Consider the following 22,769-nt stretch of genomic DNA (forward strand, 5'->3'; position numbering starts at 1 on the left):
AAGAACGGGGCCTGGGCTGGGTGTGCAGGGAGTGCGGGACACTGTGGATACCTAGTCTTGTATTTAAATGCAGGTGCTGTATCTCTCTCTCTCTCTCTCTCTCTCTCTCAGATGTCCAGGCATTGCTCCTTTCTGATGTCTTTGTTTTCCTTCAAGAAAAGGATCAGAAATTCGTCTTTGCTTCATTGGTAGGTCCCTCTCTAAATGTTTATTAATTTAGGTGCGTGTTTGTTTTTATTCTTCAGCCTACACAAATACAACATTGGCCAGGATTTTGGAAAAAAAATAAAAAATCTATGATATTTTTTCAAAATCCTGGCTCTTTGGCTCCTGGCTCTATACATACACTTTTTACTTAAGCTTTTACTAAACCAGACTAAGACAGTGGCATACAAAATCACAATTATTATAAAATAATAATTGTGAAAACAGCCTCATTTTCTCTGACTGCTTGAAAGATCCAAGGTTCACATGAAGACATGAGAATTGAATTCTATTCATTCTCCAAGTAAAGCTACAATGTGAGAGTTGTTCGTTTTCAGTCGTTTTCCTGCTGCATGATAAATCTGAATCAGAATGTGGGTGCTATATTCCTGCACCCACACTTGCATACACAGCAGTACTGGGTGCATGTCTAAGCAAAGAGCATGTACTATGAAGTTGCTCCCTCTTCATGCCTCTGTGCCTCTCTCTCTCTCTCTTGCTGTCTCTTTCTCTTGCGCTCTCCTGATGTCTCTTTCTCTCTCTTTCTGTCTCTCTCTCTCTCTCTCTCTCTCTCTCTCACTCTAGCTCTCTCTCTGTGTTCTAGGATCAGTGCTCCACAGTGATCTCGCTGTCTCTCTCTCACTCTCTCTAGCTCTCTCTCTGTGTTCTAGGATCAGTGCTCCACAGTGATCTCGCTGTCTCTCTAGCTGTCTCTCTCTCACGCTCTCTAGCTCTCTCTCTGTGTTCTAGGACCAGCGCTCCACAGTGATCTCGCTGTCTCTCTCTAGCTGTCTCTCTCTCATGCTCTCTTGCACTCTCTCTGTGTTCTAGGATCAGCGCTCCACAGTGATCTTGCTGTCTCTCTCTAGCTGTCTCTCTGTAGCTCTCTCTCTGTGTTCTAGGATCAGTGCTCCACAGTGATCTCACTGTCTCTCTCTAGCTGTCTCTCTCTCACGCTCTCTTGCACTCTCTCTGTGTTCTAGGACCAGCGCTCCACAGTGATCTCGCTGCAGAAGCTGATCCTCCGAGAGGTGGCGAACGAGGAGAAGGGCCTGTTCCTGATCACAGCAGGCATCGAGAAGCCAGAGATGGTGGAGGTCTACGCCAGCTCCAAAGAGGAGCGCAACACCTGGATGCAGCTGATTCAGGGCACCATGCTCTCCATGTGAGCAGATATTGAGAGCTGTGAAAAAAGACAAACACATCCCTCTGAACTCCTGTCTATCTGGTGCCACCCAGAGGATAAAAATCATTGTTGCAATTTGTTTTGCACATGAATATTTGTGATAGCCATCCCTTTTTGTTTTGTGACTGTGTGTGTAGTCTGAATAGTCACTCTGATACCACAGAGCAGTAAAACCGCTCTCTCCTCCTTGTGCAATGAGAAGGATGACAGTGAATTGTGTTGTGACTGTGTGTGTGTGTGTGTGCAGGGAGAAGGATGATGATGATGAGGGGATCCCCAGCGAATCAGAAGAGGACAAGAGAGTCTTGGAGACAAAAGCACGGGAGATGAGAGGTGAGGAAAAACAAACTTTTCAAAGTAACGTGTTTGAACACACAGCCCGCTCCATCTGTGGCTATTATGGAAGAAGTCAATGTGTTTAGTTTCCTGTTGCTTTCATTAACAGCCTGTTCCATTCATGTTAGCTGACCCATTCATGTTAGCAGTGTGGTGCAGCAGGCTGCAGCACAGTGAGAGAGGCAGTGTGATGCTGCCAGGCAGTGTGGTGCAGCCAGGCTTCCCGTTCCCCCCCTGGTGTGCTAATGTCCTCATCCCTCCGTCTTTGCAGAGCAACTGCAGCAGAAAGACCAGCAAATCGCTGCCCTGCTGGAGGAGAAGGGGAAGCTGTTCAAGGAGATGTGTGACTGCGGGGGGCCGGACGAGGGAGCCCCCAGCATGCTGACAAAGACTCTCTTCAGAGCCAGCCCTGACGACGTGGCCAAGGGGGAGCTGGTCATGAAGGATGCGCTGAAGGAAGGTTAGTGCCTGATGGACAAGAGCGCACGTCTTAGGAGGGGAGCTGGATCTTCTGTAATGCCTCGAGAGCGCACGTGTTAGGAGGGGAGCTGGATCTTCTGTAATGCCTCGAGAGCGCACGTGTTAGGAGGGGAGCTGGATCTTCTGTAATGCCTCGAGAGCGCACGTGTTAGGAGGGGAGCTGGATCGTCTGTAATGCCTCGACAGCGCACGTGTTAGGAGGGGAGCTGGATCTTCTGTAATGCCTCGAGAGCGCACGTGTTAGGAGGGGAGCTGGATCGTCTGTAATGCCTCGAGAGCGCACGTGTTAGGAGGGGAGCTGGATCGTCTGTAATGCCTCGAGAGCGCACGTGTTAGGAGGGGAGCTGGATCTTCTGTAATGCCTCGAGAGCGCACGTGTTAGGAGGGGAGCTGGATCGTCTGTAATGCCTCGAGAGCGCACGTGTTAGGAGGGGAGCTGGATCGTCTGTAATGCCTCGAGAGCGCACGTGTTAGGAGGGGAGCTGGATCTTCTGTAATGCCTCGAGAGCGCACGTGTTAGGAGGGGAGCTGGATCGTCTGTAATGCCTCGAGAGCGCACGTGTTAGGAGGGGAGCTGGATCTTCTGTAATGCCTCGAGAGCGCACGTGTTAGGAGGGGAGCTGGATCGTCTGTAATGCCTCGAGAGCGCACGTGTTAGGAGGGGAGCTGGATCGTCTGTAATGCCTCGAGAGCGCACGTGTTAGGAGGGGAGCTGGATCTTCTGTAATGCCTCGAGAGCGCACGTGTTAGGAGGGGAGCTGGATCGTCTGTAATGCCTCGAGAGCGCACGTGTTAGGAGGGGAGCTGGATCGTCTGTAATGCCTCAAGCAGGTTTTCTCATCTGCAGCCACCGATGCTGCTGTCTAACACATTTGTTTTCACTCTGTCCGAAACAGAAGTCATGGCATTCAAATCCAAAACATCAGTTTAAAAGAGCTGCCGTTGTTGTAAAGCTCTATACGAGGTTGAAACACAGAGTCCTCGTAGAAAAGTGCTGTTGCAGTCTAGCTGAAATGCAGTCGTACTGATTGTGTGTTTGTTTTTTGCCCAATGCCTGCTCTGTGTTTGCTCCAGTGGAGATGTTGCAGACACTGGTGAATGGGAGTCTAGGGGGCACTGTGGGGCAGCAGGTCTCCAGCAGTGTGGAAGCAGAGTGCATTGTGGGACCCATCTCTCTACCCAGAAGAGCAGAGACATTCGGGGGCTTCGACAGTCACCAGATGAACGCTTCCAAAGGTAAGATGATACTGGAGCTCTCCCACCCTCTCTGTATGTATTCTTTATAGTAGAATATTCACACATAATACCGGAGCTCTCCCATCCTCTCTGTATGTACTCTTTATATTGGAATATTCATGTATTGTACCCTGATATCAAGTATTGTGCTGGAAGCCATTTTCTCTCTCTGGGGACCCTGTAAACATGTTTTGTCTGCTTGGTGTATCTGTGGATGTTTCTCTGTTCTGAGCACCGAGCTATGTGTTTGTTGCAGGCGGAGAGAAAGACGAGGGGGAGGAATCTCCAGATCTGCGCAGAACGGAGTCCGACAGTGTTTTGAAGAAGGTGAGGGCTGTCTCCTTTAGGATGTTTGGGGGTCCTCTTGTGGGATCTTGTGATTTTCAGTTCTAGAGAATGCCCGCTGTGTGTCCTCTGTTCTGTTTGTTCTCCACTAAACCACAGTTTAGTGAGTCTGTTTTAAGCTAGAAACGCTCCCTGTACAGTGATTTATGTCGGCTGTCACAGTAAACAGAGTTGCGATTGGATCAGCGTTTTTAAACACTTCCAAGTGTTCCTTTAGTCACACCTGTCCTGCTTTATCCTGCAGTGTCAGTGAGCCTCTGGTGTGTCCGTGTATCTCCTTGTTTTCCTTTTTTTATCAAGTTTGCTGTTTGTTTATTATGTTGTGTTTTTTAATCTGTTGCCAGTTAAAATTTGGGAGAAAGACACGTGTAAACTGTTGCAGGGTAGTTGTAGTATGTGAAGTAAATAAAGAATAACCATCCATTAGTGACTGCCAGCCCTGGATGTGCTCAAGGCATGTAGCTGAATGCTCTTGATTTCCAGCTGGAAGGTTTGTTTCCAGCTGGTGGGATCGAATGTTCTGGCTGTCTGTTGGCTGCGATCCTCTAACCCAACGTCAATAACCCTTCGGCTCTGCTTTGTTTGTGTCTCGCAGGGGGGGAATGCCAACCTGCAGCTGCTGCTCAACAGAAACACAGAGGTGGGTAGTTAGAGAGGAGTGCTGAGGAGGGCAGACCCTCTGCTAATGCACCGAGCCGCTCTCAATATCAGTGAACATGGCGCTGCTTTGATAGTCGCATGGAAACTGAGCGCCGTCTTTGTCTCTTTTCTCTTCCAGCAAGTCCTCCATAGCGTTAAACACCTCCATGAACTGCTCTGCACTTTACAGGTATGAGACACAAAGCGATTCCAATTTGCCTAAACATGTATGCGTTTTAACTGTTGCGTTTATAGAACAATGGAGAAGTCCTGTTATGGTTTATTAAAGGTTTGTACATTGAAACACACTGTGACTCTGCTCTCTGCGTGTGTGTACATTGAAACACACTGTGACTCTGCTCTCTGTGTGTGTGTACATTGAAACACACTGTGACTCTGCTCTCTGCGTGTGTGTACATTGAAACACACTGACTCTGCTCTCTGTGTGTGTGTACATTGAAACACACTGTGACTCTGCTCTCTCTGTGTCTGTGCTGTGCAGGCCGTGGTGGTGCAGCAAGACACTGTCATCGAGGACCAGCGCCTGGCTCTGAGCGAGCGATCAGCCCCCCGCCCCTCCTCCCGGCCCAACTCCTTGATCGAGCAGGAGAAGCAGCGCAGCTTGGAGAAGCAGCGGCAGGAGCTGGCCAACCTGCAGCGGCAGCAGGCAGCACACGCAGAGGAGCGGCGGCGCCGGGACAGGGAGAGGGAGGCGTTGGAGAGGGAGCTGGAGCAGAGGGAGGCACAGCTCAGCCAGAGAGAGGAGGAGACGCAGCGAGGGCGAGGGGAAGTGGAGCGGGAGAAGGAGGAACTGCGCTGCAGGAAAGAGGAGTACCAGAAGGACCTGGAGAGGCTGCTGCTTGGCCAGCGCCAGCTCGAGAGGGAGCGCGAGCAGATCCGCAGGGAGTTAGAGAGGATAGAGCAGATCAAGCAGGACAAGGTGAGTGCAAACCACAGAGAGCCAGCTCAGTGCAGGTTGAAAGAGTAAAGCCAGGTGGGAGAACAAAGCGTCAGACACATTTTGTAACAGAAAAGTTTGTTTTCAGCGACTGATAGGCCTGCCTTGCGATACCAATTTTTCGTGTCGTTTTCACGTATTTCATGTGCACTCTGTAGTCCTGAGTAGATACTGATGTGTCCTAACCAGAGTTCCCATAAACCTTCCGTAAACCTTTAGTGTTATTCAATCCTAGGAAATGGGACAGCACAGGTCGCCCTCTAGTGCCTCGGAGGACTCCAGGAAGTTTCACAGCACCACTTCTCTGGAGCGGGTCTCGTCTGAGACGGAACTGTCCTCGTCTCCCAAGAAGGAGCAGCTGGGGAGGACAGACTCCAAACAGAAAGGGAAGAGCTTGAACCCCTTTACCTTTAACCAGAGTCACAAATCACAAGGGGGTGACGGGCAGAACCAGATCCCCAATCGCTTGCTACAGCTCGCCAAGTGCAAGGAGAAGAAGGAGAAGAAAAAGAAGGGTGGCAAAGGGCAGCCCAGCCAGCTGGCAGGTACAGACAAACACGCTCTTTTAAACTGCATCTGAAACCACACTCCCTAATGAGGCCAGTTTAAACGTTTGGGGAGCAATGGCAAAATGGAGTACAGTGTATATGCAGGTGATAATATACTGGAAAGATAGATCAGACATAAGAAAAGTGTGTGAATAGGTAGACAGATGGGTCATTACTGCTCCTTATTGCTTGGAGTTACATAAAACAGATAAGGATTGTCAAGTGACTCTCTCTCTGTCTCTCTAGCTCCCCAGCACCCTCCCGTCTCCGAAGCTCCGGCTGAGGGAGAGGAGATCTACTTCTGCTGATGGCACTTTGTCCTCCACTATCCCATGGTGCTCTTCTCTTCAGGTTGTCTGCACATCCAGGGCCTCTGCCAGCCAAAGCAGCTCGGCCCTCCTGCCAGTCTCACAGGACACTCTCTCCAGCATGATACAACTGTGCCAGCTTCCCAACCGTACACCACACTGGAGAAACCACAGAGACGATCCCGTAGTTCAGAAAGGGCACCGATGCATCTTTTAATCAGGGCTGTTTTTCCACATGTTTAAGATTTGAAAACAGGTGTCACTGTGCAGTGCAGTAAGTGCAATTAGAAACTTGAAAGCATGCCTTGCGTCTCGCACGAGGCAGATACCGGACAACTTGAGATGTTGCTTATTTACTTTTGTTCTGTTTTATAATTCTAATATAAAGCCATGTGGTTTCTTTTGGTGTGCAATTTAAAAAAAAAAAAAAAAGCACAGGAATTGAAAACTAAGTCTCTGAGGGCAGAGAACCGTGGAGTTGTACTTGCAGGTTAACTTGTGTAGTAACACATACAAAGTTTAAGTTTCTTGTTTTTTTAGCAATCATCTCAATCAAATTTAACATGGTTTGATGCCGCAGAGCACTTTAAAATGACACTCTATTACAAGGTAAGCTACTACTTGCTTTAAAACATAAAAGGACAATCAGATCTCTTCGTTTTTATTTTTTTATTACTTCTTTTTTAGGACCGACTTTTAAAGACCAGGAGAGTGGACTTGTATTTGATCACGTTCACTAGGGTTTGCCAAGCAGTACTGTAAGCAATCGCCAGGGTGCTGCCAGCTGTCTACTGTAATACAGCGCATGTACCACTGGAGGGAGCCTGCGTACTTCAATGTATTGCTTTCTGTTCATTCCAGTGTGTCTGAATTGTGAATGTTAGAGTGTAGAGACTGCAGTGTCAATTAGTCGAGTCCCCAATCACAATATGGTACTAGAATAATCTGAAAGTTCAGTACTGTATTCCACAACCTCCCATCCCCCAAGCTTGCAATTTTATAGATTTTTTTTTTTTAAAAAACATTTATTTTTGGTTCTTCCTGCCTTTTCACGCTTATTTGTTTTCCCACTGAGGGGCTAAAAACAATAGGTAACATTCTATGCTAATCAAAACTCAGAGAAGAAAAAAAACAAACAAAACAAATGACCTGCTGGTCAGGTTTTTGGATTTTGCGCAGTTAATAAAGAACAACATTGAAAAGTACTGGTAACTAAACAAGCGTTTGCAACGTTAACCAACAGGAAGGGCCCTGAGCGCGCCGCACAAACGACAGGGACGTTTCATTTCATTCTCTTTGCACTTGCTGTAGATGCTGTACAATGTCTGATGACCTGGGTGTTGACAGCCAGCTCCCTTGTCCACAAGCACAAAGCTGACACTGGTGTGATCGTCAGATCGAGCAAACTGCCTGTTTTATGTAATGCTGCCCAGAAGGAAGTTAAAGGTGTGCAGCACTTCAGCCAATAGGGCTGCAGTACCTTATTGAATTCACCAGAGGGCGCAATGTGTATTAGGAACAGGCTGCACCACCTAATTTAGTTCACCAGAGGGCGTAGTATGCATTCAGTCCACCAGATTGACTTGTGCTTCTTAAGCATGCAAAAAAAGCCAAACAAATACAATAGAAAAAATGAATCCCATCTTTGCACAAAAATGATGAATTCTGATCTGCTTTTTGTCCAGCAGCATTCCCCACAACCCCAGGGATCTTTCCTTGCTGTCCACCCATCCCTGTCCCTTTCACCTGCTAGAGTATAAAGCTCGGATGGGGGGGTGAAAGCGAGCCCAGCTGACGTTTAGCTTCGTGGAGACTCTTGTGCTAATGATGAATTGCACCAGCGTATTCTCAAACATCTTCTCAGGGGCTTTCATAACAAGTGTCACACCTCTGATCTGAACGAAAACAAACAATTGCTTGTACTTCAGGTACAGTTATATTTTTCTTGCTGAATTCTGTAAAATAAAAAAGGGCAAAAGACAACTTATGTAAATGTAATTAATGTAAAAATGTAAAAGTCTGCATCATTTTGTTTCGTGAATCAGTTCAGCTTTTTGTAATGAGTATTTATCTGCATTTTTATGGTGTATAAAAAGATGGAAATTCAACTTGTTTCTCATAATAAATAACTGTTATTGTAAGAGCATTTTCTTTCTGTTATTAAGATTGAGACTGGGCAGGTTTTCTGTCTCTTGGTCAATGGTATCCCTATGAGAGCCCATACCCAGATCAATAACATTGCACTTTAGACTAGGAGTAACACCCTCCGACTGCAAGAAGCCTCTTGCATTCAAGTCTATAGATTTACTTTGAGGGTTAGTACCCTTGATGCGAGACAGACAAAAAGGCTCAGACACACTTTCCACACAAGTTATTAAATGGAACAGGTTGAATCAATTGATCAGTTTGTGATCACTGAAATGTTTTCAGGTGTTTGCAATGTGCTTGCAGTGTCCCACCCATCAGAGAATCCCCTTTAAGCGATTCTATATTCCCCACCGTATGAGCAGACACGTTTACAGTACAGTACCACGATACAGATCCCTGTGAAGCAGTACAGACTTTTTTTAGATTTCTAACACATATTGGGTAGAGCCACATGTCAGGCAAGTCTTGCATAGCTGTTGTATTATTAAAGAGGTTTCCACAGCTAAAACAATGTGAAGAATAATACAAGTCAACACCAGAGCTCTCCAGTGAGGCCCCTGGGTGCTGTGTAGAGAAAGCTGTTTGTTTTCTATTACCCCGTCACCTTCATGCATTATGAATTCAATCACTGCCCTGAGATATTGAACACACGGTGATCCATAGGGAAGTATTTTTCATTTCCATTAGGCTCCGGGATACAGGATGGTCGATATGGGCCCTGGGGACTTGGGGATGAGGCAGCCACTCGGATCCAGAATTCAGCCTCGCTGTCCCTTGTGATCTCCTTGCTCTGCCTGGGGTATTTCACCTCCCCTTGTCAAGCACACTCACACTCACTGCTGCAATCTGATTAGCGTGTTTCTTTCAGCTTGTTTTCATCTTAGCTGATGCCCTCTCTCTGCTTCTCTGTCCTGCTGAATGAGGCAGTATGAGATCCTTACTGTTCCTCACAAATCATCACATTAAGGTTTATCGATCTCCACGGAGAGGTAAAGGAAGCAGGGATTAGCAGCTCTTAGTCATGGCAGCTTTTCTTTTCCAGATTGATGATAATGGTAGAGTTACTCTTCCATGGTGTGGAGTGAGAACTGTGGGGTCTGTACGATTTCAATGAAGGGGAAAATGCATGGTCTCAGTGTCTGCTCCAGGACCTTCATACCTGAGCTGGATTTCACTGTCCTGTTCACAAGAAGAGTGATGCTTCTTGTACGTTTTAAATAGAGTTGTAACCCTAACAGGAGCTGCTCTTTAAATTCTGTCTGGGAAGGTTATTTTCCCACCAAGTGCACCTCATGGCTGTCTCTGAAAATGAGCACAGTGTTTAAAGTTAAAGTGCTGTGCTGTACAGTGCTGTGGCTATGTCTAACTTTTTAAACATTGTGCTCCTTTTCAAAGTGCTGTGGCTATTTAACTGTAAACACTGCTCATTTTCAAAGTGCTGTGCTGTGGCTATCTCTAACTGTAAACGCTGTGCTGCTTTTCAAAGTGCTGTACTAACACTCCAGAGTACAGGGAAGCTGAACCCAGGTTTCCTCCTGCGTACTGCAGACACTGTAAACCCAACCTGGAGCCCTTTCTGTTTGATTCCAGGAAGCAGGAGTGCTGTGCACTATGTATCCCGCTTCACGGACCCACCCGCAGTCAGTGGAATGAAATAGTTTTGCTGTTACTGCTGTCAACAGCAGCCCTTCAGTGTGCCTGGAGCCCAGCGGCCCTTCACAGCTGTGGAAAGTTCTCCGCTGATTCCATGCAGTTTCATTTGATCCAGGCCTGCTGGCACTGTATAGAAACTTGTCAGCAGCTGGTGACTAAGCAGAAATTTTAATCAATGCTGTTTAAAAAACACAACAGCAGCAACTACAACAATGGTAAAAAGATGCCAAATGCAGTTAAGTTCTAACTGGAGCATAACTTTTGACGCTTCCGAACAAATCACTTTCGGCTTCTTAATACCCTTCAACTTGATCCTGTCGTTAGCAAAATACATGATTATGGACTGTGCTGTTTATTTATTACGCTATATTCAAAGTTTGGTGGGTTTTTTTTAAATTTGGTCTACGGTCTGACTGAAAAAAATCCAGTTTCAAATTGCAAAAAATACCCAAGTAAACTAAGATTGAAAATAAGCTATTGGGTTGTGGAAGGCAGGTCTTGGATCACTGGGGATGGCACTGTGAAGCAGGCTTGACAAAGAGCCCTTTTCAGAGCCCCTCCAAGGCACTGCAAAGATAATAGTTTGGCTGTGAATTCAAACTCTTCTTCTCACCAGCCTCCCCCGACGGTCCCTTCCATTTCCAGGGCTCAGCCCCACACCTCTTTTCAGATGCTAATGTTTGTGAGAATTGGGCTGTGCATAGAAAGCACCGACTCAGATCTGCACAGGGGCTGGCAGCTCTTTAAAGCCTCTTTGAAAAGGCCCAGTGTTGAAGTGTTAGTGGATCATGTGCCTGAAAGGAACAGGCATGGATCTGGCTTGATTCTGTTCTGATGTTGCGAGATCTTCATATCATTTTAAACCCCAGCAGCTTTAATCAATGCGCTTCAAGGGGTCGGGTCTGTGCAGCCCTTTCACATTTCTGACAGGAATGTGCCACGTTTGGGGACAGATCTCGGTTTAACCCCTGGAGAGCTTAACATGTCATGAAAAGCAGCTTTAGGATCAGCAATTCAAACTTATGCCAGACTCAATTAATTATTACCTGATGGGGAGAGTCAAACAAGCAAAACCTTCAAAGTGTCTCAAAGCAAGGCCAGATGCAGAGTAGATCAGTCCTATCATTACAAAGCTCTGAGAGTCCTGGTTCACATCCCTGCTGTATTCTGATCAGCTGAATGCACTGCAGTGAGTGCCCTGGTTAATGCATCTCAGTGGAGTGTGTCTGCTGGTTAAACCACAGTGTGAACCCACGGACTCACACCACCTCAGCTGTGATTACAGTGCTGTCCCATTTGCATTTGCATTAAAGAACTGGTACACCACACAACCTGACCCATTATCCACTTTCCTGAGGTGATGAATTTCTTGGGCTATCCCACAATTGTCTGATCCTTTATTATTATTATTATGATTATTGTTGTTGTTATTATTTATTTCTAGCAGACGGCCTTACCCAGGATGAGTTACAGTTACAGAAATACTTTTATGTGCAACAGGACACAAAACAAACACACACTGACACAAACATAAAACAGACACAGACACAAAACTAAAACACTGACACAACACAAACATACAGATAAAAAACACAGACTCAGACCCATACTAACACAAACACACACTTCCCTCTCTCTAAGCCTTTACAGCCAAGTGCTAAACCATGCAATCTGCAGAACGCAAATTAGGCTCAGATGACATGATGATCTTCTGTTTGATCAAGATAAATCATCTGATGTCCCTTCTCTCTCACAGTGTCGTTTCCCCAAAGCGACTTGCAACTGTCCATTAATCCCCAGCTTGTCCTAACAGAAACCATCAATCAGGTCATTTTATCAAATTGACTTTCAAAAGAACAATGTTTGCTCCTTTGCTGTTAGTGTCCCTGGCTGCTATCAGGCCTGTCTGAAGGGGCGCTGAGAACTTGTGTGGAGCACAGGGGTCTCTAATGACAAAATACCACAATGTACCGTGGCTTGCATAACTTATAATAACCATACCTCTCTGGGCTTTACAATGCTTACCTATACTTGTTTTCACTGTGCTTTACTACCTCAACTCTGACCCTTTTCTCTGGTAAACTCTTCAAAGGCCATGCATACACAACTATGAAAGAGCCCCAATAATTCTCTTTTGAGCTCACCTGCACCCACCCATTCAATCCGAGCGGGTGTTGCTTCAGTGATCTCAATGGAGGATAAGAGAGAAAACAGGAACAAAAAACCTTACAGAGAAACAATGAAGGACAATAAACCCAACCAAAGAACCCACCACTATGTTTCTCTAACTTAATGAAACACTGTTCCACTGAGGCGTGTTTCCATGACTACTGGCTGCAGCTCCTGCCCCGCTCCGCTTGTTCTTTGTTTTCCTTTCAGCTGGGAGCTGCAATGTTCTATTTACACTCCAGTGCCTAGCAAGCGGAATGGAACAAAGTGCCTCTGCTGTTTACACATTCCGGACTCCACTCCTCCACACAAGGGGCTGCATGCTTGTCATGTGTGACTCAACCCCCCTCCTCCCTTTCTTTCTTTCTGCTAATAACTGTTGCAGAAACACTCAATGCTTACATTGCAGGGGTGATGTGGAGCAGGGCAGTGTCTGGGATTGCAGGGGTTTGGCAGACAGCGTGCAGGTGTTTTTCCTGAAACGCTTTCATCCTGATTTTTACAGTCTACTGCGGCCGTTTGATTTTAATTATTGCATGGAATTCTAGAGAGGCACAGAACAGCCCTTTGAAATAGAAACTGTGCCGTATTTACACTTTGCTCCCATGGTTGTCTGTTCTTAGGCGCTATTGCCTGTTTATAACAAAGTAAATAGTCAACGACAGCAATGTGCAGTTTGAGTGAACTGTGGCTACAGTGCAGTAGTACTGCAGATTAAATTGTATTATAATAGCACTTCAATCTGTGACTACACTGCAGTAGTTATAAGACCCAGGATCAGTCCTGACCTAACTGAGGGCAGTTCTGAGACTCAGAACCAGGTGCAGCAGGACTCGTGTGTGTTTGAAGTCTCATGGCACATACTTTCACAAAAGTACCTAACCAAGCCATAAATAAAGATTTTTTAACAGTATCATCGGTACAGTGTCTTCACAATAACACTGTACACTGTTACAACACCACTTCTAGTCTGAAGCTCGTTTGGGCCAGGGCTACAACTCTCCTTCCTGACCAGGCTGTGGTTCGCTTTGTTCAGGGTGCACTGCAAAGTCTCTTCCCCTGATCTGCTAGACTGCCCGACTCTACCTGGCTTCAGACAACTGATATCATGTGTGCCGGTTCACAAGTCAGGTATGCAGACAGAGTTCTGAGTAATTCTGCCCTTTTAATCTACATCTTCTGATCTGTAATCTAATGTAGCTTGACTCATATCTCCTGCAAAGATTACGCACCAGTTTATGTAATTAGCCTTGATACTGGGTTAGTAATTATGAGATTGTTGCTTTTGAAATAATCAAATATTTTGAAATTAAATGCATAAACATATCTAAGCTGCTTCTATAGCAATCATATATTAGTATGTTTTCAAAAATGTGGAATAATAAAATTCTGTATTTAAAAAAATGATTGTAGAATAAAATGGGGGATGGATTCTCCAGTAATGTGAACATGTTTTTATACTACTAAAAGCAAGCAGTCCAACAAGCCTTGCTGTGATCATAACCCAGGCTTTTACATGGCAAGAAATGCATGTTCCAGCAGAGCTCCACTGGGCCACCTCAAATGAAAGGCAACATTTTTAACATAGTTCCTATCTCCTGCTGGCACAGAGTCTCTGGTAAACATTACATCAGAGGGGAGCAGCCTTCAGATCTGTAGAGCACCTGGCCTGGGGACAGACAGCCCAGAGAGAAGCAGCAGTGAACAGCCCCTCCACTGCACTGCACTGTTAGAATTGGGAGCCTTCAACTGACTGAAGAAACAGCCCTCCTGCAGCCCTTGGTCTCTTTCTTTCACGCTGTCTAGTACCTCTTCTTAACTCAATTCCTTTCTACTTGCCATGCTTCTCCCTTTCTATCATGCTTCTATTACACCTTCAGCACACACTTCAGTACCCGGGCTCGATTCGGGTTCTATCACAGCTTCAGCACACACTTCAGCACCCGGGCTCGATTCGGGTTCTATCACAGCTTCAGCACACACTTCAGCACCCGGGCTCGATTCGGGTTCTATCACAGCTTCAGCACAAACTTCAGCACCCGGGCTCGATTCGGGTTCTATCACAGCTTCAGCACACACTTCAGCACCTGGGCTCGATTCGGGTTCTATCACAGCTTCAGCACCCGGGCTCGATTCGGGTTCTATCACAGCTTCAGCACACACTTCAGTACCCGGGCTCGATTCGGGTTCTATCACAGCTTCAGCACAAACTTCAGTACCCGGGCTCGATTCAGTTTCTCTCCTCGAAGAAGGCTACACTGCTAGATTTTCAACAGCTTTGACGCACAAGAGTCCTGCTACAGAGCCAAAGACTAATCTACTGTAAGAACAGTCACTTTAAAAGGAAGGATGACAATTAATCACGACAAGGCAAAGATGCAAAGTGCCTGTCCCTAATGAAGTATTTAGCAGAGCTCTGCACGACGCGCTTCGTTTCTACACTATAGAGGGACGGGGGTGGGACTGATTGATTGATTGATTGCTGCCCCAGGATAAATGAAGGGCTTTAGCTTCATGATCCAGGGCCTCTATTAAAAACCAGATTGCAAAGGTGGCAGGGTTAGAAAGATGCCTCTTGATCAGCAACTTACAGTATTCATTACACAGATTTAAAGCTATTATTAAGTAACAGCTTGAATCCTTATTTTCAAAAACATTAGACACATTAGACCGATAAGGTTTGGCTTTAAATCTAGTTCAATTCACAAATGGAACCAAGTTGAAAATATCAACTTAGCCCCAGGTTTACAACATTACATTTTATAATGTATTTCATGTAACCAGAGAGTGGCTGGCTAGCTCTGTTGGTAGAGCATGTTAGGGGCACGTGTTTTCCTTTCATTTTCAAAGACTTTGACCTTTTTAAGTCTCGGTTTTACAAAACAGTACAAGGTGTCACACTGGTCTTACATACAAATAATAATAACAGAAAGAGGCTGATATAAGATCTCATATGCAATGCTAGACTCTCGCATGAAGCCAAGTGGTGCAAGTGTGATAATTCAGTAAATGAGGCTGGAATCTTTTTTTCAAAGAACTGGTTCAGCATTCAGAAAACCACCAAGCCACATTTACAGAAGTGACCTGCATCTTCTCCAGCTCCTTCTTAAAACAGTCCCAGGGATTTAGTCCTGTGACCCCCAAAAACAATGAATAACTATGAAATAAACTGTCGATTTTCAGCTGCCGGAAGCTCTTTGCAACATGTCATTGATTATTTTTGTTCTGCTTTCAGAGGCAAAGTAATGGGTTTCCCTGCAGGTTTGTTCCACGGCAGTGTGTGTTGTAAAGACAAGGCACTCAGTAGATAAAAGGCCGCTCAAGGGGAAGTACATTTCAGAGCAAGGCTGTCTTATTTCAGACTTTCTTGTCCTGCTTATCTGCCCTGTGGCTGAAAGCCAGACTAGTCTGAACTCATTCTGTCCCTATCTCCCTGGGAACACGCTGCCTCTCAGCACACTCGGTTTCCAATTCTTGGGGCTGGTGTATTTCGAAACAGGCAATTTCAAAAATACATGAGAAATGTTACTCCCAGGATTATCGGTTTTATGTATTGCTTGTCATACTGTACTGACAGCTTACCGTCTTTTTCCCATAGCAAACCTATGTTCATGAGCAAGTCATTGCATTTTTTTTTATCCAGTTATTTTTCTACCTACTTTGCAAAGCTATGTTGTGCTTATGGACTTTAGAGTGAGGGTGTGCTCAACGAAGGAACGCGATTGTGTTGTTTAGAAAGATACATGTGCCTGCAGTAAAGCTACAGACGTGGGACTGGATAATGACAGGGATGAGATGAGAAGAATGGATTATTATTTTGAGGCAGGTGGTCGTTGCAGATGGAAACATCTCTCACATTAATATCAGAGATCTACACGAGCTGTGCACTTTCAAGCCCAGACTTGCGGCTTTGAGACAGACTTTAAATTGTATTGTTAAGCCTGGATCCCCTGGAAGTCTGTCGAGCAAATTAATTTCAGGCAGATGTATTCCAGTGGTCCCAAAATACCAAAAGACACTCCTGCTTTAGGATTGCATGCTAAAGTTAATAACCGACTTACTATATGCTAAAGCCTGGCTATCCAGAAGACTTTCTGGTTGACAACATGACTGTGTCATCGATAACAGCTTCAAACAAGCAAGAATCTGGTTTGCATTTCAATATGATCTTAAACTGCGAGCCTGCCCTGGATCAGCACCAAGCTTTCAGTGCCTTTTCGTACAGGTTTGAATTTTCATTACAAAAGTAGCCAAAAAGTCTTACCTGTCTGTGGGGACACTTCCTTTAATTGGTTTATTTATTTTTTATTTCATTTCTTACTAACGCAGGGCATCCTCTTGACCTGAAGCAAATACACAAAAAAAACTGTACCTCATTCTTTATGTGCTTCAATAAAATCAGCAGGGATTGCAACTGCATTAACTCTTACTATAGAACTGTGCTATGCTTTGTTAATATTTTATAGGATCCATTATTTATGATGACTGTAATTTACAATGTCTTCCCAGGGCATTCCATTGATTCCATATTCCATAACGGCATCCCGCTCTACAGCAACTACAATGAAATCACGCTCCTCACAACAATACAGTACGAGATCTCAATACTGTAACCCTGGATTGACTTGGAAGCAATAAAACCCCTCATCCACACAGCACTCTGTGGAGGTTCTGGCAAGAGGTGAAGTATCCTCTGCTTGAAGTTATAGACACATTGCCACCTGAAAAACTCAGTGAAACTTTTACCCCCACACATTACCTTTCTTCTATACCTAGAACAACTATCACAATCCCACAGAAAACTGCACTCACTCTTACACCCCGCTGTACAGTTAACCAGTATAGAAATACTAATGCACTCAATACCGTTTCCAACTGATTTACAGTACTTATAAATCGATCCCTGTTGAAGGTTTTATAGTTATGGATGTCCTGGTACAATAGGATTGGAGGATACTGCACTGCTTTTCATGGGACATTTCATTTTCTTTCCTTGAGCACAATGGTGGCCCGTCTGACAGGTAAATGCAAGTGCTAAGAAGGAGAAAGCCTTGATCAGCGTCTCCATGCTGTAGTTTGTTTTTAATACAGTACTTATAGGGATAAGGATAACATTTTCTTAAACTGTTCCAACATCATTCAACAATGTTTCCTCCCATCCTCCGATGACTCTACAGGAGTTCTATGGAACTCAATCTCGTCTAGTCTACATAAATGCGCAGGCAATGTATGTAAAAAGGGACAGATAATATGACAAGTAAACATACCTGCCTCACTGGTGGAGGCGTTGGAACTCTCTCAGCTGAATAAAGCAGGACAATGTAATACAAGGAAGGAGTGATACAAGGAGTTTGGAAGTACAGGGTCAGGGTTGAAAGAAGCCCAATTACCAAATAAGTGCAGACTGCGTGCAGACTGCAATTAGTGTTAGGATTCAATTAGCCGGTCAGAACGTGAAGTTACATGAGGAAATTGAATTAGGCTCTGGGGAATCCATTTGCACTACATTCAATAAAGTCTCTTTGTTAACGACCCTTTTAAATAGGGACTCAGCTACCGACACCACGGCTATTTAATAATAGAACCACGTCTGCTGTCAGACATTTAATTGAATTGAATGGCAGATCTCTCTCCTCAACACTAGATCCTGACCCTGAAACGAAGTGCACTGCAGGACTGAGGTTCGTGTTCCCAGCCCACTTTACAGCATTGTCATCGGCCTGCGTTTATTTTACTCTTCATGCACATTGGATTTGTGAAGCACTGGGGACTCTACTAACCTCTAATAATCCACTAAGCAAATACTTCACAGACAATTAGTCCACTAAGAAATATTCAGAAACAGCACTTGAGCTGAAGAACTCACTTGCATGAACATGGCCATGAGCTCAGAAGCAGAGTTCTGCTTAACTTTAAATAAAACAAGAGCTTCGTTTGATTTTGGATGTTAAACAGAGACGGTATTCATTCAACAGTGCTCTGTTATTGCTCTGGTAAAATGACCTCATTTTCGGGTGCACAAAGGGTCACGTGTACCTGTCCTGGTTTTATTTCAGCCTCATTTTACAGCTGAAATAAAGCTGAAGCTTGCTGGAAACTACCATGTAGTATAGAGGGCATCACAACATGAGTGTGCTGTACTGCAATTTCCTCATTTCATGGCGTTAAAATTTGCATTAATATCATTTTATTTGTAGACAGTATAAAAGGAACCAATTGATAGTATAATTATGGATGTTGTCAAGTCAACCCCACCTGCTGTCTATCTGTCTACCTATTTATTATATTCCTAACAGTCCCACATGAATCCTTCTCGGACCCTCCTGTTAGGAAGTTTCAGCCAGCCCATCGTTGTCCGTCTCCCATCTCCCTCCTTTGCCGTTTCTTGGCAGGCTGCCATGGCACACCAGATAAGGGGGGGGGGGGGTGGGGGAACGACAGCAGAATCACAACTAAAATAATTACAAATTGCATTCGCAAGTGCAGATTACTTGAAGTCCAGTATGGAAAAACACACCTGATGGATGACAGTTGGTGGAGAGCTGCCAATCTATCCCCTGACATTGTTCCAAGCGTGTTTGTCTTTGACTGTTTTTTTTTTTTTTTTGGCAAGCTGCCAGTCGGTACAGACTTGGTTGTACTTTTAAGTCCTTTTATTAAAATTCTTTCTGAAGTCGAACAGAGCTGCTGCACTGCCAGATTATAATGCTGCGATTCACTGGAAGAGTAGCACAATAACGGCTGCTAAATGTAACAATACAAGTGCAACAAAAACCAAACAGTTCCCATATCACAGCTAAGGTTGAGTAAAAATTCAACACACACAAGTTCAGCTGAACTGTTAACTGACTCATCAGGGTAGACAAAATATTAAACTCCTTATGGCACCTAGCCATTAACTGGATTGCACTGCACTGTAATCACCAACAACAGCTCAGACTCCCAGATAAAGGCTTTGGATCTTAGATTCATCTTTAACCTAACAGAACACAGAATGTGTTATCTGGCATTTTAAACATTACTGTTAGAGTAAACTAAACATACTTGTTTTTTAACTATGAAAAAAAGGTCGATTAAAGAGTTATTTTTATGGATGTGCTTTCTATCTTGCATGCTGTCATTTTCAAAACAGTAAAATGAATAATCATAATAGAAACAGCTTGCTTCTGTGACAAACGAAATTAATATACTGCTTGTGGCACCCCCTCTCCTGCACGTAGTGTAGTGACAGGAGAATAGACAGAGTCAATAGGGTGCAGGCCACCGCTCTGCACAATTTTTAAATTGGTCTGGAGGGATACAACGTCAGAGATGCAGTTCCACTTGGTCCAGTACAAAACGTTAAATCAGTCATGCGCAGCAGCTCTGCTATGATGCGAAGGTACAACAAACTGAGAGTGAAAGTACATGGAAAAAAAACTGCATCTTTTCTTCACCATGTTTCCTAATGCTCAATGGCTTGCCTTGGGAGGACATTGACAACTACAACGGACTGCAATGCTGCTCTGCATAGTCTGAGCTCAGGGCTCCACTGAGGAGCAGTGCTGCTCATGCATAGTCTGAGCTCAGGCCTACACTGAGGAGCAATGCTGCTCATGCATAGTCTGAGCTCAGGGCTACACTGAGGAGCAGTGCTGCTCATGCATAGTCTGAGCTCAGGGCTACACTGAGGAGCAATGCTGCTCATGCATAGTCTGAGCTCAGGGCTACACTGAGGAGCAATGCTGCTCTGCATAGTCTGAGCTCAGGGCTACACTGAGGATCAATGCTGCTCTGCATAGTCTGAGCTCAGGGCTACACTGAGGAGCAATGCTGCTCATGCATAGTCTGAGCTCAGGGCTACACTGAGGAGCAATGCTGCTCATGCATAGTCTGAGCTCAGGGCCTACACTGAGGAGCAATGCTGCTCTGCATAGTCTGAGCTCAGGGCTACACTGAGGAGCAATGCTGCTCTGCATAGTCTGAGCTCAGGGCTACACTGAGGAGCAATGCTGCTCTGCATAGTCTGAGCTCAGGGCTACACTGAGGAGCAATGCTGCTCTGCATAGTCTGAGCTCAGGGCTACACTGAGGATCAATGCTGCTCTGCATAGTCTGAGCTCAGGGCTACACTGAGGAGCAATGCTGCTCATGCATAGTCTGAGCTCAGGGCTACACTGAGGATCAATGCTGCTCATGCATAGTCTGAGCTCAGGGCTACACTGAGGATCAATGCTGCTCATGCATAGTCTGAGCTCAGGGCTACACTGAGGAGCAATGCTGCTCATGCATAGTCTGAGCTCAGGGCTACACTGAGGAGCAATGCTGCTCTGCATAGTCTGAGCTCAGGGCTACACTGAGGAGCAATGCTGCTCATGCATAGTCTGAGCTCAGGGCTACACTGAGGAGCAATGCTGCTCATGCATAGTCTGAGCTCAGGGCTACACTGAGGAGCAATGCTGCTCATGCATAGTCTGAGCTCAGGGCTACACTGAGGATCAATGCTGCTGATGCATAGTCTGAGCTCAGGGCTACACTGAGGAGCAATGCTGCTCATGCATAGTCTGAGCTCAGGGCTACACTGAGGAGCAATGCTGCTCATGCATAGTCTGAGCTCAGGGCTACACTGAGGATCAATGCTGCTCATGCATAGTCTGAGCTCAGGGCCACACTGAGGAGCAATGCTGCTCATGCATAGTCTGGTTTATTTCTTGCTCACCAGAAAAGTGTTTTACTGCATGTTACATTTATCAATTAATCAATCTATTTTATATAGTGCCTTTCATAGTGGACCACAAAGCGCTTAGACTTCTACTATTGGATATCAATATAGAAACGTATCTTTTTATTTCTTACCGTGCACCAGTATCAAATGGATATTACTCTATCACTCCACACACTTGTTTCTGAATGTGAAATAAAAAGAAATAGACTGGAAACAAATCTTCAAACGAACAGGCAGTTTTTAATAAAATATCTCATAGCCCTTACCCCCCCCCCCCCCCTTCCCATTGGTTTTTGATAACTAGTGTGCATGTTTTAAAAACTGTAATCAAACAGACTTTCTAGTTTCTACCTCTGATGTACAGTAGTGTGTCTCCTGGAAAATTAAAATCTAAATTTTACTTAGTACCTCAGTAACCTTTTCTGAAGCCCTGAGGCGACTTCCTTGAAACAGAAGAGGCTTCATCCAGTGCAGGTTTTATCAAAGAAACTCGTTCATCGCATCATGTCCAGTACTGAAGTTTCTAAAAACAACGCAATAGAATCCAGTTCATTACAGCAGGAGAGACGGCTGCTCAGAATTTGAGTTCCGAGGAGCCCATGTCTCTACCAGCAAGCGTACTGTACAGGACCGGTTATCACAGGCTAGATAATATTTCTATCCCTCTAACCATAAAAGGAGCCATGTCATGTAGTTAATCCATGCACTTTATGAATCTGGATCAATAATAGGTTTTCACAGCTGTGTTATTTTGAGTTTATCTGGAAGACATTATTCAAATATGTACACAGCAAACTGTGCCGTCTACTGATTGGGAACCAGCAAATCAACACCTACAAAAAGGCAATACAGTCTTTTGAAAAGGACCAGATTCAGCTGATGCCAATGTGCAGAAGCAACCCATTCATATAGGAGTTAATAATGCTGCTCTAAACAGTGTACGAAGTTGAGTTGAGTCCTGTCGACCCTGGTCAGCGCTTGTGTCGAGTCCCATCGACCCGGCCGGGTCAGTGCTTGCATGAAGCCCCGTCGACCCGGCCGTGGGTCTTGGGCACTGACCTTGGTAAAATCACATGACCTTCTGGAAGCGAAAGGAACCAACATTTGAACCAACATTTTTAAATAATTCCAAGCCCTGACAGAATCTGTGAAGAAAGGAGGACAAAGATGTCAATTCAATGTGTTCCAGGTTTGGGTTGTGGCATTTGTTTATGTTAATCTAGTCTAGTCTGTAAAAAACAGAACGTGTTAAAAGTTTGAGAAACAAATGCATCTCGGTTAGTATACCAGCTCATCAGCAATGTGGCTAAAGAGCCTCCACAGAAATCAGGGGACGGAGACAATCCCAGGAGCCTCTTCCATTGTTGCCATGGAGACCAGACTTCCTCCAGTTCTGCTCCACTCCTGTCAGGTAATCAGAAGGCTGTTTAAAAAAAAAAAAACAGACTGTCCAGCCACTGCCCAGTCACCCAATCAGGAGTTCCTATCCCAGCCCTGGGGTTGGAAGGATGCTGTGAGCAAAACCATGGCACCTGCGAATGGAACAGAACAACATCTCAGTGCATTGTCAAGAATTGGTGTCTCGCTATTTCCATCAGGCTTCTCTCTGCCGTTTCTCATCGAATAAACTCCCAGCAAACTGGACAATTAAAAGCACCAGGCAGTAAACATGTAACCCAAAATCTCAAGGTACAGTATGAGAGAGCTGAACCAAGTCAGCAACTGGAATTACACCTTCTTATTACTTAATCAATAAGACCCAACACAGGCGTAATTACCAAAGGATTACACAACAGCTATAAAACAAATTAGAGGCTTACTAGCAGGCTGGCACAGAGTACAAACCCTGTGCAGTG

At 45.0% G+C, this 22,769-nt stretch overlaps 2 protein-coding genes across 8 annotated transcripts in view; one reads left to right on the top strand and one right to left on the bottom strand.

Moving 5' to 3' along the window:
• The window catches only part of LOC121299033 (A-kinase anchor protein 13-like), a 75,437-nt gene extending 67,056 nt beyond the window's left edge, over positions 1-8,381 (top strand). For 3 of the 4 annotated variants that reach the window (XM_041226490.1, XM_041226491.1, XM_041226492.1), the window contains 11 exons: positions 112-188; positions 1,188-1,369; positions 1,638-1,723; positions 1,998-2,186; positions 3,281-3,442; positions 3,699-3,769; positions 4,383-4,427; positions 4,566-4,616; positions 4,929-5,366; positions 5,620-5,929; positions 6,179-8,381. In XM_041226490.1, the coding sequence (XP_041082424.1) occupies positions 112-188; positions 1,188-1,369; positions 1,638-1,723; positions 1,998-2,186; positions 3,281-3,442; positions 3,699-3,769; positions 4,383-4,427; positions 4,566-4,616; positions 4,929-5,366; positions 5,620-5,929; positions 6,179-6,240 (1,673 nt within the window). In that variant the 3' untranslated portion in view covers positions 6,241-8,381. Of the gene's footprint in view, positions 1-111; positions 189-954; positions 1,102-1,187; positions 1,370-1,637; positions 1,724-1,997; positions 2,187-3,280; positions 3,443-3,698; positions 3,770-4,382; positions 4,428-4,565; positions 4,617-4,928; positions 5,367-5,619; positions 5,930-6,178 lie in introns of those variants that run through there. The other variant, XM_041226493.1, reaches the window with a different exon arrangement.
• LOC121299034 (kelch-like protein 25) overlaps positions 1,323-22,769 on the bottom strand; it is a 32,005-nt gene continuing 10,558 nt past the window's right edge. For 3 of the 4 annotated variants that reach the window (XM_041226496.1, XM_041226497.1, XM_041226498.1), the window contains one exon: positions 21,198-22,445. The gene's annotated coding sequence lies outside the window, so the exon portion shown is untranslated. Of the gene's footprint in view, positions 1,388-21,197; positions 22,446-22,769 lie in introns of those variants that run through there. The other variant, XM_041226494.1, reaches the window with a different exon arrangement.

Source organism: Polyodon spathula, chromosome 24, assembly GCF_017654505.1.
Source record: "Polyodon spathula isolate WHYD16114869_AA chromosome 24, ASM1765450v1, whole genome shotgun sequence".
In the NCBI taxonomy this organism is placed as follows: Eukaryota; Metazoa; Chordata; class Actinopteri; order Acipenseriformes; family Polyodontidae; genus Polyodon; species Polyodon spathula.